Source organism: Bos mutus, chromosome 16 (genome assembly GCF_027580195.1).
Source record: "Bos mutus isolate GX-2022 chromosome 16, NWIPB_WYAK_1.1, whole genome shotgun sequence".
Lineage (NCBI taxonomy): Eukaryota > Metazoa > Chordata > Mammalia > Artiodactyla > Bovidae > Bos > Bos mutus.
Genome location: NC_091632.1, coordinates 46,573,769 through 46,590,514, shown reverse-complemented (window position 1 = coordinate 46,590,514; position 16,746 = coordinate 46,573,769). Strand labels below are relative to the sequence as shown.

At 38.0% G+C, this 16,746-nt stretch overlaps 1 protein-coding gene across 7 annotated transcripts in view; it reads left to right on the top strand.

Moving 5' to 3' along the window:
- Positions 1-16,746, top strand: part of DNM3 (dynamin 3) — a 645,907-nt gene that overhangs the window by 233,332 nt on the left and 395,829 nt on the right. For all 7 annotated transcript variants that reach the window (XM_070385287.1, XM_005902409.2, XM_005902410.2 and 4 more), the window contains exons 5-6: positions 11,297-11,395; positions 11,980-12,140. In XM_070385287.1, the coding sequence (XP_070241388.1) occupies positions 11,297-11,395; positions 11,980-12,140 (260 nt within the window). The remainder of the gene's footprint in view (positions 1-11,296; positions 11,396-11,979; positions 12,141-16,746) is intronic.

Here is a 16,746-nt window from a genome sequence, read left to right as displayed (position 1 = left end):
TAAAAATTAAATTTAAAAATGCTTCATTGCTAAGAGTGCCAACCATCATCTCATGATGCAGCGTTGCCACATATCTTCAATTTGTAAAAAGGTGCAGCATCTGCAAAGTGCAATAAAGCAAAGCACAGTAAAATGAGGTGTGCCTGTATTTCCATGTTTTCTTTTATATCTTTAAACATTTTATGCATGTTTTTAATAGTTATTTTAACATTATCTGTGAATCCCAAGTTTTTAAGAGAGACACTGCTGACTGATTCCTACCTTCCCCAGCCCCCACATTGTGGTCACGTTTTTCCTTCTTTGTGTATCTGGTGATTTTTGTTTGAATCCTGGATGTTTTGAACTTTGTTGAGTTCTGAGTTTTATTTTTTATTGTATTACTTTTAAATTTAATTTAAAATTATTAATTAATCAATTTTGGCTGTGCTGGGTCTTTGTTACTGTGCATGGGCTTTCTCCAGTTGAGGTGCATGAATTTCTCATTGCATTGGCCTCTCCTTTTGTGGAGCATGGGCTTTAGAATGTGTGGGCTTCGGTGGCCATGGCACATGGGCTTAGTAGCCTTGTGGCAAGTGGGATACTCTCAGATAAAGGATTAAACCCAAGCCCCTTGCACTGGCAGGCAGATGCCTAACCACAGGACCACCAGGGAAGTCCCTACTTTTCATTTATTATTTTTGGACCATAGATGACTGCAGATAACTGAAATCATAGAAAGTGAAACTGTAAATAGGAGGGAGACTACAGTATGTGGATTCATTTTCTTTTGTTTCTTCTTGCCTTAGTATGTTTTGGAATACAGATTTTCAATGAAAGAACCACTCTTATATAAGTATTCCAAATTATTCTTTGGAAAAATTCTCCTTTCTCTCCTTTATCTTCTTTCTCTCTTTGCTGTCTCTCTCTTCTCTCCCTTTCTTTCATAAATATTAAATCTTTCAAGTACTTTGCTAGATTCTGAGGATAAATAGGTGAGCAAATAGAGTGTCTACTACTATAACAGCAGTAATTTTTATGTTTTCTGTTATTTAGTTAATATTTTACCTAGTATCACATGCAGATGTATTACCAGATGACTTTGGAAATGAAGACTGTATTATTTAGAATTGTTGGAAGTAACAAGAAAATAATGTTAATGGAAAACTTATAGGAAAAAAAGATGAAACTGTTCCTATTCATCACTGATTGCTTTCAGAAGTAAAATATTCCATAATCCCTTGCCAAACAGAAAGAAGAGCATTTACTTCAACTCCCACCCTGAATACCACCAAAGCCCAAAACAAACAATGCATTAACAGAAGGACATCTAGTTTTCTAAGTCTGTTTTTAATTTAGCTGTATACATGTTTACACTAACTCTTCACTGATTTTGTTTTTCATTGCTGTTGTTTCAGTGTACATAGTGTCCCAGATTACTTTTCTGGCAACTGCTAATGTGGTTCATGGCTTGGTTTTGTCCCTTTTCTTAATTAGATGAAACAACACACTACTTATAATTTAGTTGCATATATAAACGGAAGAAATGATAATGTTGTTATAGGAAAATCACTGTGTTGACCTAGGTAACATAGTAGAATGGTATTCTATTTCTTTTTTGGAATTTGTATTCCAATCCTTGTCTAAACCTAAAAATAAATATGCTTTTTACTTATTTCTTCATTTGGTAGATAAACATTTATTGACTTCCCACTCTGTGTTTGGCACCTATAAGAATTGCTTATGAGTACGTATGAAATATGTATATTAGACATTGTCCTTATTCTTGAAGGGATCATGACTTAGAGGGTGAGACAGGCAAATAAGCAGATTCCTAGCATCATATAAGAACTATGATTTCAGTGTACACAGAGAGTTTTAAGGGCACAGAGAAAAAGTTCCAAACTTACATTTATGGGAGCCTGATTAAGAACCTGCAGGAGAGGCCTGTATAGTATTTTGAAGGATGAATAGGAAATAACCAAAAAAAGAAGAAAAGGGAAGCTTTTCTTGGAGCTGAGAGGGATAGCATTGTGAAGGTGAAGAGGCAAGAATTACTTGCCGTCTACATATCTTTGATGAAGTTTCTGTTTAGGTCTTTCACCCATTTTTAAATCAGGTTGTTTCTTTCTTCCCCTGCCTAAGGCACAGGACCTTTTTTTTCTCAGATATTCACTGTGAGAACCTGGTGAGCTCCTGGAGGCAAAACTCAAAAAAGTATGGGTATCCTCTATGACTGGGTCCCCCTAGAGTTTTTAACTATTAAGACTGCCCACACTGAACTTCCAGCAATTTATCAATTACAGTTTAGGTTTTACTGCCTGGGTCCTTGGTTCCTGCAGAATTATCTGCTTATGGCTTTCTGCTCCAGTAAGCTGTGGATCGGAGAAGGTAGTGGCACCCCACTCCAGTACTCTTGCCTGGAGAATCCCATGGATGGAGGAGCCTGGTAGGCTGCAGTCCGTGGGGTCACTAAGAGTCGGACACGACTGAGCAACTTCACTTTCACTTTTCACTTTCATGCATTGGAGAAGGAAATGGCAACCCACTCCAGTGTTCTTGCCTGGAGAATCCCAGGGACGGGGGAGCCTGGTGGGCTGCCATCTCTGGGGTCGCACAGAGTCGGACATGACTGAAGCGATTTAGCAGCAAGCTGTGGGTCTCTGTATTCACCTGTCTCTCCAAATTTGGGGGGTGGGCAATGGTTTGCTCTGTGGCCTCACTGCTCTGATGAATCTAAGGGTTATTGACTTTTCTCTTATTAGGTCACAGTGGAAACTTCCAGGCTTCTTATGTGGTGGACCAGAAATCAGAAGTCCTATTAAGTAATTTTAAAATATAGCTTTGTTATTTCCTCATTTTATTGATGATTTAGAGTGAACATGTAATGTATTCTCCTCTATGAAGTCCTTTGAGAGTTAAAAGGGATGCTATTAATAATTATCCCAGACATCAGATATAAACTGTGATATGTGATTATCCTTTTGATGTGTTTACTCCTGATGAGAAAACTAATGTCTCAGAACTGATAAGGGACAGCAGTGGGACTTGGATTTTAACAATCCAATACTTGACTTTAGATCTGTAATACATAAGAATCAGAGTATTGAAGTGCCTTTCATGTCTTTTATAGGTCTTTGTCAGGGCTCATAAGTACCCATCATTGTGGTTATTCTTTACTGAAGAGAAACAGAATTGAAATACAATATCATACATTATTTATTAGGTCTTAATTTATTATTTTTATTTTAGATGGAGGGCAAGAATTTTATTAAATTACTTTTTACCTTATATGTTACTCTATGTAATCTCTTCTGAATCTGGAAGTTGTTCTTCCCAGAATTCTGTACTTGAAAGAGACAGCTAGATAAACCTTTGATTCTGTAGAAAAGTAGACACAGATGTTGTAAACAACTTGCCAGATAACACAGCTAATCACTTGTAAAATCTAGCTAAGAATTGAGAAGCTGAAAATATAGTGATTAAAAATGGAATAAGTTTGTCCGGCTTCAACACCCTACAGCCCACAAGCCTTTGGACAAATGTATTTTTATTTTCCAAGTCTCACTTTCCTCATCTGTATAATTGAGAAATAATAATACCTATTTCATAGAGTTGTTTCAAGTCTATGTCTGCCACACAATCAGAACTCAGCAAGTGACTTTGTTATTACTTTTACTATGTCTTTATATTCCCAGTGAAGTGCTTTTAAAACACTTTAAATGTTGCCTTTGAGTCTCTTCTGGCAATATCTTTTTGAGATCAGTATAGGTCTTGAGTCTGCCAGCAGGAGTTCATTGATTATTTAAATTGCCTACTTGTATAAGTAAATGTGAAAAAGGAAATTTCATCAGCCATTTCTGGGACATCAATAAGCATAGACTTTTCTGCCTTTTTGGAATTAGAGAGTAGTGAAGAAAATACTTAAAAAATTTTAACCCTTACTTTTCATTAATGTTATAAATGTACATCGCTTTAGAAAAATCAGTCTGTTTTCCTAACTCTGGATTACTGCTTTCCAGAGGTTACCACTTTCCACCCTTTTAACTTTCTTTGATATTTACCTCCATATTTAAGGAGGTAAGACATAAGACAGCCTTATGTCTTATGTCTCTCACTCGTATGCACATATACTTACACATACATATATATACTTACCTCTCCAATTCTACTGATATAGCTATATCGTATTTTGCTAAATGAATATTTTTGATTCTGGAAATAGTATCCACAGCTGAACCATGTGTTGAATTATGATTAAATTTCCTTTCTTGGGTGATACTGCTGTCTTTGAGGTAGATAGTTGTTTCTTCTTTTGTTTGTTTAAACGGTCTATCACCAGTGTATTCTGAGCTTTTCCCACAGAAGTCTAAATCTCTAATACCTTCAACAGCATTAAGCTGTAAGTATTCTATCACTTTCAATTTTGTTTTAATTGGTTGGGAAAGTTATCTTCGTATCTTTGTTTTTGTCGTGGTCTGGGTGCAGGTTGGAAAAGAATTTCCAGACATGAGACAGAATGAGAGGGAAATAAAGTTTATTAGAATGCGAGACGCTATTAGAACAGTGGGCCAGCTCAAGGGAGAACCAACGTTTAACAGGAGTCCTTAGTCCACTGTTATACCCGAGGTACAAGGAGTGGGATAGGGGTCTTGTGGGTCATTTGCTGATTGGATGAGGCGTGTATACCAGGCGGGGGAAGAGTAGGGCAAATACCTTCTCCCTGTGGGGTAGGAGGGGAGACAGGTTATACTGTTCCATTAGTAGTTACAACATGGGGGAGGGAAGGACGATAAGGGTCTGGTTTTTCCATTCCTGCATTCCAAGACTCTCCTTGGTTTTATCTGCTCTTTTGTCCTTGGGTCACCACAGTTATCTTATTCTAATCAATATTGACTGCTCTCCTGGCCTTGAGTGAGTGAGTGAGTGAAGTTGCTCAGTCGTGTCTGACTCTTTGCGACCCCATGGACTCTAGCCTGCCAGGCTCCTCCATCCATGGGATTTTCCAAGCAAGAATACTGGAGTGGGTTGCCATTTCCTTCTCCAGGAGATCTTCCCTACTCAGAGATTGAACCTGGGTCTCCCGCATTATAGGCAGATGTTTTACCATGGCCTTAAACCATCCTAAAATTTACACTGTCCTGAAAATTTCCTTCTTTTTCTGGTTAGATTGGATTCCCTGCTTCTGGATTTCCTTCTGGATTTCTACTTCCTTGCTAGTTTGTTCCCATGTTTGGTGGAACACATCTTTTTAGTAGTCTGCACCACCCCGTGCCCCCCCCAAAAAAGGAGAAAATGAGGTAAAATATTTTGAGATTTTGTGTGTCTGAAAATAACCTTTTCTACCGTCACGTTTATTGATAGTTTAGAATTCTAGGCTAGAAATTAATCTTTCTCTTAGAATGTTGGAAACATTGCTCTGCTGTTTTTTATTTTCCAGTTTGCTGCTGGGAAGACTGATGCTGTGATGATTCTCAAAACTCTTTTTATAGCTTTCTTTTTAACTTCTATGGGCGCTTTTTAGGATATTTTATTTGTTTTCTGTATTATGAAATCTTTTCTGATGTTCCATATTGTGTGTGTGTTTGTGTATGTTTTTCATATTTTGTTGGGCACTTGGTGAGTTCATTCAATCCCTAAATTCATCTTTCACTTATATGACATTTTATGAATAGTATGTCCCTGCATCCCTGACTCTTTCTATTTGATATTCTCTCTCTTATTGGAATGCCAGTTATTCAGATATTGGATCTTCTGGTTCATTTCTCTAGTTTAAAAAAAGTTTTTCCTTTATTGTTATCAACTTCTTTTTGTTTTCTGGAGGAGTTCCTAATTTTGTACTCCAGCATTATTATTTTCTGCTCTCATACTTTTAATTTTTGAACATTCTTTTTGTTTGCTTGAAAATTTCCTTTTATGACATTCTGTTTTTATTCCATGAATGCAATGATTTCTTTCTCTCTGAGAATGTTAATATAAATAATAGTTTTCTTCTGTATTTTGCATTATCTTTGTTTTCTTCAAATTTAGTTTTTTTTTTTTTTTTAATCCATGTGGCATGTGGGATATTATTTCCCCAACCAGGAATTGAACCTGTACCCCTGACGTTGGAAGTGCAGAATCTTTTTTTTAAAAAATTATTTATTTTTATTGAAGGATAATTGCTTTACAGAATTTTGCTATTTTCTGTCAAACCTCAACATGAATCAGCCATAGGTATACATACATACCCTCCCTCTTGAAGCTCCCTCCCATCACCCTGCCCATCCCACCTCTAGGTTGATATAGAGGCCCTGTTTGAGTTTCCTGAGCCATACAGAAAATTTCTGTTTGCTATCTATTTTACATATGGTATTTTAAGTTTTAATATTGCTCTTTCCATACATCTCTCCCTCTCCTCCCCTCGCCCCATGTCCATAAGTCTGTTCTCTATGTCTGTCTCTCTATTGCTGCCCTGTAAGTAAATTCTTCGGTACCATTTTTCTAGATTGCATATATATGTGTTAGAATATGGTATTTATCTTTCTCTTTCTGACTCACTTCCCTCTGTATAATAGGTTCTAGGTTCATCCACCTCATTAGAACTGACTCAAATGCATTCCTTTTTATGGCCGAGTAATATTCCATTGTGTATATATACCACAACTTCTTTATCCATTCATTTGTCGATGGCCATCTAGGTTGTGTCCATGTTCTAGCTAGTGTAAATAGTACTGCAGTGAACGATGGGATACATGTGTCTCTTTCAATTTTGGTTTCCTCAGGGTATATGCCTAGGAGTGGGATTGCTGGGTCTTGTGGTGGTTTTATTCCTAGTGTTTTCTCCATACCATCTTCCATAGTGGCTATATCAATTTACATTCCCACCAACACTGCAAGAGTGTTCCTTTTCTCTACACCCTTTCCATCATTTATTGTTTGTAGACTTTTTGATGAGGGCCATTCTGAGTAGTGTGAGGTGATATCTCATTGCAGTTTTGATATGCATTTCTCTAATAATGAGCAATGTTGAGCGTCTTTTCATGTATATGTTAGCCATCTGTATGTATTCTTTGAAGAAATGACTGTTAAGGTCTTTTCCCCACTTTTTGATTGGGTTGTTTGTTTTTCTGGTATTGAGCTGTATGAGCTGCTTGTATATTTTGGAAATTAATCCTTTGTCAGTTGTTTCATTTGCTATTATTTTCTCCCATTCTGAGGCTTGTCTTTTCACCTTGCTTTTAGTTTCCTTTGCTGTGCAAAAGCTTTTAAGTTTAATCAGGTCCCACTTGTTTACTTTTGTTTTTATTTCCATTACTCTAGGAGGTGGGTCATAGAGGATCTTGCTTTGGTTTATGTCATGGATTGTTCTGCCTATGTTTTCCTTTAAGAGTTTTATAGTTTCTGGTCTTACATCTAGGTCTTTAGTCCATTTTGAGTTTATCTTTGTGTATGGTGTTAGGAAGTGTTCTAATTTCATTCTTTTACATGTAGCCGTCCAGTTTTCCCAGCACCACTTATTGAAGAGGCTATCTTTGCCCCATTGTATATTGTTGCCTCCTTTGTCAAAAATAAGGTACCCATAGGTGCATGGGTTTATTTCTGGGCTTTCTATCTTGTTCCATTGGTCTATATTTCTGTTTTTGTACCAGTACCATACTGTCTTGATGACTGTAGCTTTGTAGTATAACCTGAAGTCAGAAAGCTTGATTCCTCCAGCTCCATTCTTTCTCAAGACTGCTTTGGCTATTCAGGGTCTTTTGTGTTTCCATATGAATTGTGGAAGTGCAGAATCTTAACTACTAGACTTCCAGGGAAGTCCCTCAAGTTCAGTTGTATAGTGTTTACTTGTTTTAGTTTCATATTAGAGCATCTCCTTGGCTGTCCATTTATATTTAAATGTGAAATATTATCGGTTGATATTCCGTGTGTGTTTATTTGAATTATGGAATGATAGACTTCTCAACAATAGTCCCGTGTATTATTGGACTGTTTTAACTGTTGTTCCTTTGAATGTCAACATGTATTTTTTTCTGTTGGAATGGTTAGTATTCCCAGACCATTGTTCCAATCTCTTGCCTGGGGATTAAAGTCTTTATTCAAGTCAGATTAAGGAACTGGAATGGGGAGGGGTAGTCCTCCCATTCTCTGTATAGAATTTTGCTTAATTATCCTCTTTTAATACTATATTCCTCCAAAGTGGGCCAGGTGCCCATGAGTTCAGTTTTTTCTACGTTCATTCTTTCCAGAGAGTGAACCTGCACTGTCCTGCCAGGATAGACCAGGGCAGCACCTAGCTATGTTATCCATGGAAATCTAACTGCTTCCATCCAATGTTTCTATTTTCAGCTTCAGCTGCCACCACCATTCTCCATAGTTTTCAGAGCTATTGGCGCCCCCGGGTCTTGACTCTTATGGAGAGGCTATGATGTAAATTGCACTCATCTCACACACTAGTAAAGTAATTCTCAAAATTCTCCAAACCAGGCTTCAGTAATATGTGAACCGTGAACTTCCTAATGTTCAAGCTGGTTTTAGAAAAGGCAGAGGAACCAGAGATCAAATTGCCAACATCCGCTGGATCATGGAAAAAGCAAGAGAGTTCCAGAAAAACATCTATTTCTGCTTTATTGACTATGCCAAAGCCTTTGACTGTGTGGATCACAATCAACTGTGGAAAATTCTTCAAGAGATGGGAATACCAGACTACCTGATCTGCCTCTTGAGAAATTTGTATGCAGATCAGGAAGCAACAGTTAGAACTGGACATGGAACAACAGACTGGTTCCAAATAGGAAAAGGAGTTCATCAAGGCTGTATATTGTCACCCTGTTTATTTAACTTATATGCAGAGTACATCACGAGAAACGCTGGACTGGAAGAAGCACAAGCTGGAATCAAGACTTCTGGGAGAAATAACAGTAACCTCAGATATGCAGATGACACCACCCTTATGGCAGAAAGTGAAGAGGAACTAAAAAGCCTCTTGATGAAAGTGAAAGTGGAGAGTGAAAAAGTTGGCTTAAAGCTCAACATTCAGAAAACGAAGGTCATGGCATCCGGTCCCATCACTTCATGGGAAATAGATGGGGAAACAGTGGAAACAGTGTCATACTTTATTTTTCTGGGCTCCAAAATCACTGCAGATGGTGATTGCAGCCATGAAATTAAAAGATGCTTACTCCTTGGAAGGAAAGTTATGACCAACCTAGATAGCATATTCAAAAGCAGAGACATTACTTTGCCAACAAAGATCCGTCTAGTCAAGGCTATGGTTTTTCCTGTGGTCATGTATGGATGTGAGAGTTGGACTGTGAAGAAGGCTGAGCCCCGAAGAATTGATGCTTTTGAACTGTGGTGTTGGAGAAGACTCTTGAGAGTCGCTTGGACTGCAAGGAGATCCAACCAGTCCATTCTGAAGGAGATCAGCCCTGGGATTTCTTCGGAAGGAATGATGCTAAAGCTGAAACTCCAGTACTTTGGCCATCTCATGCGAAGAATTGACTCATTGGAAAAGACTCTGATGCTGGGAGGGATTGGGGGCAAGAGGAGAAGGGGACGACAGAGGATGAGATGGCTGGATGGCATACACTGACTCGATGGACGTGAGTCTGGGTGAACTCCGGGAGTTGGTGATGGACAGGGAGGCCTGGCATGCTGCGATTCATGGGGTCGCAAAGAGTCGGACACGACTGAGCAACTGATCTGATCTGATGATGTAAATTATTCAGCTTCTAGGCATCTCCTGTTGTTGACTTTCTTGGATGAAGTTTTCCTCTTTTTCTGATCTGTTAGGTTAGTTAACAGTCATCCTGCTAAGTTTCCAGTTTCAAAAATTATCTGCATTTCTCTTCTGTTTTCTTCGACTTTCTTGGTTTAAACCCTCTACATTAAAAAATATTATTTTATTATGATAAGGAGTATATTGGTTAAAAGCATGGATTCTAGAACCAGACTGCCCAGATCCATTTCTTCTGTGACCTTGGGATGAGTGACTTAATCTCTCTCTGACTTAGTTTCCTCATCTTAAAAAATTAGTAGTTGGAGTACTTGATAGATTAAATGATTTAAGACATGTAAGCATTTAAAACCATAGCTGTTTTAGAAAGTATTAAGCATTATTATTTGAGAGTGAGCCTGTAAGTCACTCAGTCGTGTCCGACTCTTTGTGACCCCATGGACTATCCAGTCCATGGAATTCTCTAGGCCAGAATACTAGAGTTGGTAGCCTTTCCTTTCTCCAGGAGATCTTCCCAACCCAGGGATCAAACCCAGGTCTCGTGCATTGCAGGCAGATTCTTACCAGCTGAATCACAAGGGAAGCAAGAATACTGGAGTGGGTAACCTATCCTTTCTCCAGGGGATCTTCCCAACCCAGGAATCAAACCAGGGTCTCCTGCATTACAAGAGGATTCTTTACCAACTGAGCTATCAGGGAAACCATTGAGAGTGGTTTCAGGCAGAAAATAAAAACTTGTATTCAGTTAACCATGTTTAATTGCAAAGCCAAAGAAATACACTTAAAAAGATGAATCAGTAGGCAATATTGTTCATTTTATCTAATGATGGGACCAAAGAACAAACAGTACATCTGATATGCTACATAAAATGTTTAGGTTTTTTCATTATTTTATTACTGAAAGGAACCTTTGATTCATGATTTCCAACTGTTTATTTTATAGAAGAGGAAAACTGAGACTCAGAGAGTTAAGTGACTTATCTTAAGGCTAGAATCCATGGCTCAGAATTCCTATTTCAGTCTTCTTTCCATTAAGTCATATTTCTTTTTCTAAGTAACAATGAATATGTGAGATTTGTGAGTTTATTTTTGGTAATGATGGTATCCTGTACCTAATTTTCTTCTCTTTATAGTTTGCTCTCAAGTGCTCAGACCTGGATCAATAATAAGCTTTGGTTTCTGACATACCCACATCACTGGTCCATGTGTAATCTATTTTTGTTTTTAATAATGTAATGCATAAAATGAAAGCATCCATACTGTGTGCAATCCTTGAGGGGATAATTTAAATACATAATTTCTATGTACATGTAGTACAAAAATAAACTCATACATTTATAAGTATTTTGGTGAAACAGCTATTTGTTTTTTCTCTCCTGGATCAAGAGTTATCTTATGGATGGGTCGTTTCGCAGCTCTCTGTCTCATCCTGTTGAAATTTACCAGATGGGATAGTTGTGGATTAGAAAACAAAATAAGATGGGGAGGAACATGGAAAGAACCAGAAATATGAGTGCTTTGCAATTAACATTGAGACATATATGTCTCTGAAACTTGTTGGTCTCTGCAAATTGTGTAATGTGGGTTTTGTTTGTGGTGCAGGTCTGAGAACCATTGGAGTCATCACCAAACTGGATCTCATGGATGAAGGAACAGATGCCAGGGATGTTCTAGAGAATAAGCTGCTGCCACTTCGCAGGGGTAATGTAATGTGTCCTATACAGGACTTTCTTTGATGGTGTGGCAGAAAAACAACTGGGAAACCAGTGGGAGGCTGAATTTTTATGCCTCCACATTGAGAAGAATGGATTTAAGCTTAGTTAAACATTTTATGGAATGACATGGTGTTCCCAAATAATGTAGTAAAATTGATCCAAAGAAAGAACTATTCCTTCAAACAATAGGAATAAAACAGGAAAAGGAAGGGGTTTGAAGGAACGGTATAATTATTCATCATAGTCTGTATAAATGTATTCTGTTTAAGTCTGAATTATTTACTTGCTGCTGTCTGACAAAGCTGCTTAGAGATTTACTCTATTTAAATGCACAGATCTTTTAAGGACAAAAGGACGTTATTTTGTTAATGCTAAAAAATCAACATTAACCAAATTGTCCAGCCTTCATTAAATACTGATATCCCAAATTGAGTTTTGTAAGGGGATCTGTTCTTCAGACTCTTAAAATTATTTTGCTTTTCTTATTTGGCCTCTTTGACAGCTTTAAAATTTCCCCAGAAGAAGAAACCAAAAGTGTCCCCAACTCCATAGATGTGTGTTTTGTTTTAGGTTACGTGGGGGTGGTAAACAGGAGCCAGAAGGACATAGATGGGAAGAAGGACATAAAGGCTGCCATGTTGGCAGAAAGGAAATTTTTTCTCTCACACCCGGCTTACAGACATATTGCTGATCGGATGGGGACCCCACACCTTCAGAAGGTCCTTAATCAGGTAAAAATGGTTTTTCAATCAACAAGAACAATTATAAAATATGTGAATGGCTATTGGAATCCATATTTCTTATTTTTATACTTTTTTCTGAACTATTTAGCATAATAGTATTAATAGAAAAGTTAAAAGATGAATATGAATACTTAGACCCATGCCATTAGTAATTCTAAATGACCAGAATCCACCTTAATATTATTGAAAGAATAGTGTACTAAGCAGAAATACGTATTTATTTACAAACAGTGAACAGGGGAACACATTTTAGCACATATTTGTTCATAATATATAATTGTTTTAAGGAGTTAAACTTGTATCTCTCTGAAAAGTTTGTCTCTTGTCGTCTGTTTTTTTTTTGAAATGTCAATCTGTGATGGTTAAGTTAAAATTTCTTTATGATTTTGTTTAGGATTGGTTTGATCCTTAATTTCCAATCTTAAAAACACATAAGCAATCACTGATCTTCATTCATCTAAGAAACTTTTCCAGATAACCCCTTTCCTCATAACAGATAGAATTAGGCCCTTTGCTTCCCCTCACTTCATGCATATTGGAGAAGGCAATGGCACCCCACTCCAGTACTCTTGCCTGGAAAATCCCATGGATGGAGGAGCCTGGTGGGCTGCAGACCATGGGGTCGCGAAGAGTCGGACACGACTGAGTGACTTCACTTTCACTTTTCCCTTTCATGCATTGGAGAAGGAAATGGCAACCCACTCCAGTGTTCTTGCCTGGAGAATCCCAGGGACAGGGGAGCCTGGTGGGCTGCCGTCTATGGGGTCGCACAGAGTCGGACACGACTGAAGCGACTTAGCAGGAGCAACTTCATGCATATATACATTTCTTCCATAAAAATTTAGTGTACTTTTTTTTCATATATTTTCCAGTCCCTAGTAGAATTGTGTCATAGTCATTGAGTATAGAGCCTCCACCCCAAGTTTTGATTACATTGACTCAGATGGTGAGCAACTTTTCTCACAAAAAGTATGCTTTAACTTTTATTTATGAACTTAAATAAGTCAAGTAGTTAACAGTCGTTCTGATTGTTCCCTCCTAGAAGGTGTCAGTAGAGGCTAACACAACAGTAGGCTACTAGTAACATTATATCTGAACAATTTAGGCAGCAATTGAAGCAGTTTTAGAAAATAAAAAACAGTAGTATACTTGTATTTTAAGTGATGTAACACAGACTAATATAAAATTTGTATTTTTAAATTAAGGGTAGATGAATATTTGGAAGCCATAAAGCAATAATATAGTTGTCATTTAAAAATTTTTAACTTGTTTTGGAGAAGGAAGTTTGGTTTGTCATGCAAGAATCATGATATTCTATCAATGTATTTAGCTCTGATAAAACTATTTTTTGATTTCTGCTCTCATACCTGTATTGGGCTAAGAAAAATGCAAATAAATGAAAAAAAAAACTTAGAGAAAAGTCACTAAAATAATTAGAAATAATAAAGTTAGAAATATGAATACTGGAAAAGTAGAACAGGTATGCTTGACCATTTGGTTATTACAGGTGACCCATAAAGTATGGCATAACTGATTCTGGTTGACTGAAAATTGAATAAATATTATACTAAAGATCTTTCATTTCCTGTATAATCAGTTTCTCTATTGCTTCAAGGATCTTCACACTGTGTTTGAAATTAGGATATTTTTTTTTTTGCCATGCCATATGGCATGTGGGATCTTAGTTCCCCAGCAAGGGATTGAACCCTTGCATTGAAAGCACACTGTTTTAACCACTGGACTTCCAGGGAAGTCTCCTGAAATTAGGATAATTTTATTGCTGATCTTATGTGTACCAACACGTCTGATCCTGAGGGACTCTTACTATAGCAAAAACTGAAAAAAGGACAGGATATTTTTGAGGAATTGAAAAGAATATCATTATGGCTGGAGGTCAGAGAGTGAGTTGTAAGAGAAGAATGTGGAGATGAAGGCAGTGGCTGAATCCTATAGTGTTTGTAGGCAAAGTTAAAGATTTTGGCTGTTATCCTAAGAGCCCTGGGGAGTCAGTTGTTTAAGGAATCTGAGGAGGGGAATAACAGTCACATCTGTGGGTTAAAATGATTATGGTGGTTGCAAATAGGAAGATCAAGAGTAGAAATGGGGAAATGAGAAGAAAGAAAAAAAGAGAATTGAGAAGACCTCTTACTTAGGAGTCAAAGTGAGAAATGATGGTAGCCTGGTCTTGGTTAGTGCCAGTGGAGATGGAAAATGAATCAGATTTGGGGCATATTTGGGAAAATTGAGAACTTGGCAGTGGATTAGCTCTAGTGATTGACAGAGAGGGAAAGTCAAGTATAACTCCCAAGTTCCAGGTTATTATGAAATCACCAAGATGGAGAAACTTCTGAAGGGAATATTAGGTACTTGATTTCAGTCATGTTGAGGTTAACACTTCCAAGAAGAGAAGTTAGGCAAGTCAGTCAAGTGGTTACTATTACTCTTAGATCTGGGGTTTGTTCTTGGGCATTGCTACTGGGAATGCAGTCTTCTCCATTCTTTTATTTTCTGCTTCAAAACCATAATGGCAACACATGCCAGGGGAATAACATGATAAATCTGTTGGAGGAGTGTGGAATTTCCTCAGTTCTGTCTCGTCCCAACAGAAATTTGAAGTGACGGACCAGATTACAGCCCTTGGACAGACCCTGTCACAGCTCTCAGACAGACTGTGTCACAGCTCTCAGACAGATCGGTGTTACAGCTCCATGTTACAGCTCAGTTTTATTTAGAAAATAAAGGAAAATACATCCTTCAGGCATGAGGGCATGCCGACCCAAAAGACAAGAAGAGAAGAGGGGAGTTACCCCCAGCCCTTTGGCTCCTCTTTTTATGTGGTTTTTATCTCCTCCCCCTGGGCTTGCCCTATGTAAATTGGGCTAGCCAGGAGTGCTGTTTGTTCTACCTGAGGTCCTCACTGTGGTCCTCAGACCTTCCTTTGTTCTATTTTCTCAAGCTTTTCCCTTCCTTGTCTTTTAGCCACTGCCATTCTGGACTCCTTTTTCCTATTCTAACAAGTCATAACTATGGACAAGGTTATAGGATAGGTGTGAACTATTGACAGTTAAATAACTTGATTTATTGAATAGATATATCCAGATAACCTTGAATATCCAGATAACCTTGAATCTGCCTGCAATATGGGAGACCTGGGTTCGATCCCTGGGTTGGGAAGATCCCCTGGAGAAGGGCATGGCAACCCACTCCAGTATTCTTTCCTGGAGAATCCCCATGGACAGAGCTATTGTCCATAGGGTTGCAAAGAGTTGGAAAGAACTAAGTGATTAGGTATGCACATGGGTAAGCTCGGATAAACATAAATGATTTTAAATGGTTCTTCAGTTGGTTTGGGTCTACTTATCTTATTCCCCTTATTTTAAATTTAAAATACACAGACGAACTATACAAAAAAGATCTTCAGGACGCAGGTAATCATGATGGTGTGATCATTCACCTAGAGCCAGACATTCTGGAATGTGAAGTCAAATAGGCCTTATTAAGCATCACACAAACAAAGCTAGTGGAGGTGATGGAATTCCAGTTGAGCTATGTCAAATCCTAAAAGATGATACTGTGAAAGTGCTGCACACAATATGCCACCAAATTTGGAAAGCTCAACAGTGGCCACAGGACTGGAAAAGGTCAGTTTTCATTCCAATCTCAAAGAAAGGCAATGCCAAAGAATGCTCAAACTACTGCACAATTGCACTCATCTCACACGCTAGTAAAGTAATGCTCAAAATTCTCCAAGCCAGGCTTCAACAGTACATGAACCTTGAACTTCCAGATGTTCAAGCTGGATTTAGAAAAGGCAGAGGAACCAGAGATCAAATTGCCAACATCTGCTAGGTCATTGAAAAAGCGAGAGAGATCCAGAAAAACATCTATTTCTGCTTTATTGACTATGCCAAAGCCTTTGAGTACGTGGATCACAACAAACTTTGGAAAATTCTTCAAGAGATAGGAATACAAGACCACCTGACTTCCCTCCTGAGAAATCTGTATGCAGGTCAGGAAGAAATAGCTAGAGCTAGACATGGAACAACAGCCTGGTTCCAGATCGGGAAAGGAGTACGTCAGGCTGTATATTGTCACCCTGCTTATTTAACTTATGTGCACAGTACATCATGAGAAACGCTGAGATGGATGAAGCACAAGCTGGAATCAAGATTTCTAGGAGAAATATCAATAACCTCAGATATGCAGGTTATACCACCCTTATGGCAGAAAGCGAAGAAGAACTAAAGAGCCTCTTGATGAAAGTGAAAGAGGAGAGTAAAAAAGTTGCCTTAAAGCTCAACATTCAGAAAACTAAGACCATGGCATTCAGTCCCATCACTTCATGGCAAATAGATGGGAAAACAGTGGATACAGTGGCTGACCTTATTTTTTTAGTCTCCAAAATCACTGCAGATGGTGACTGCAGCCATGAAATTAAAAGACACTTACTCCTTGGAAGGAAAGTTATGACCAACCTGGATAGCATATTCAAAAGCAGAGACATTACTTTGCCAACAAATGTCTATCTAGTCAAGGCTATGGTTTCTCCAGTAGTGATGTATGGATGTGAGAGATTGACTAAAAGACACTTACT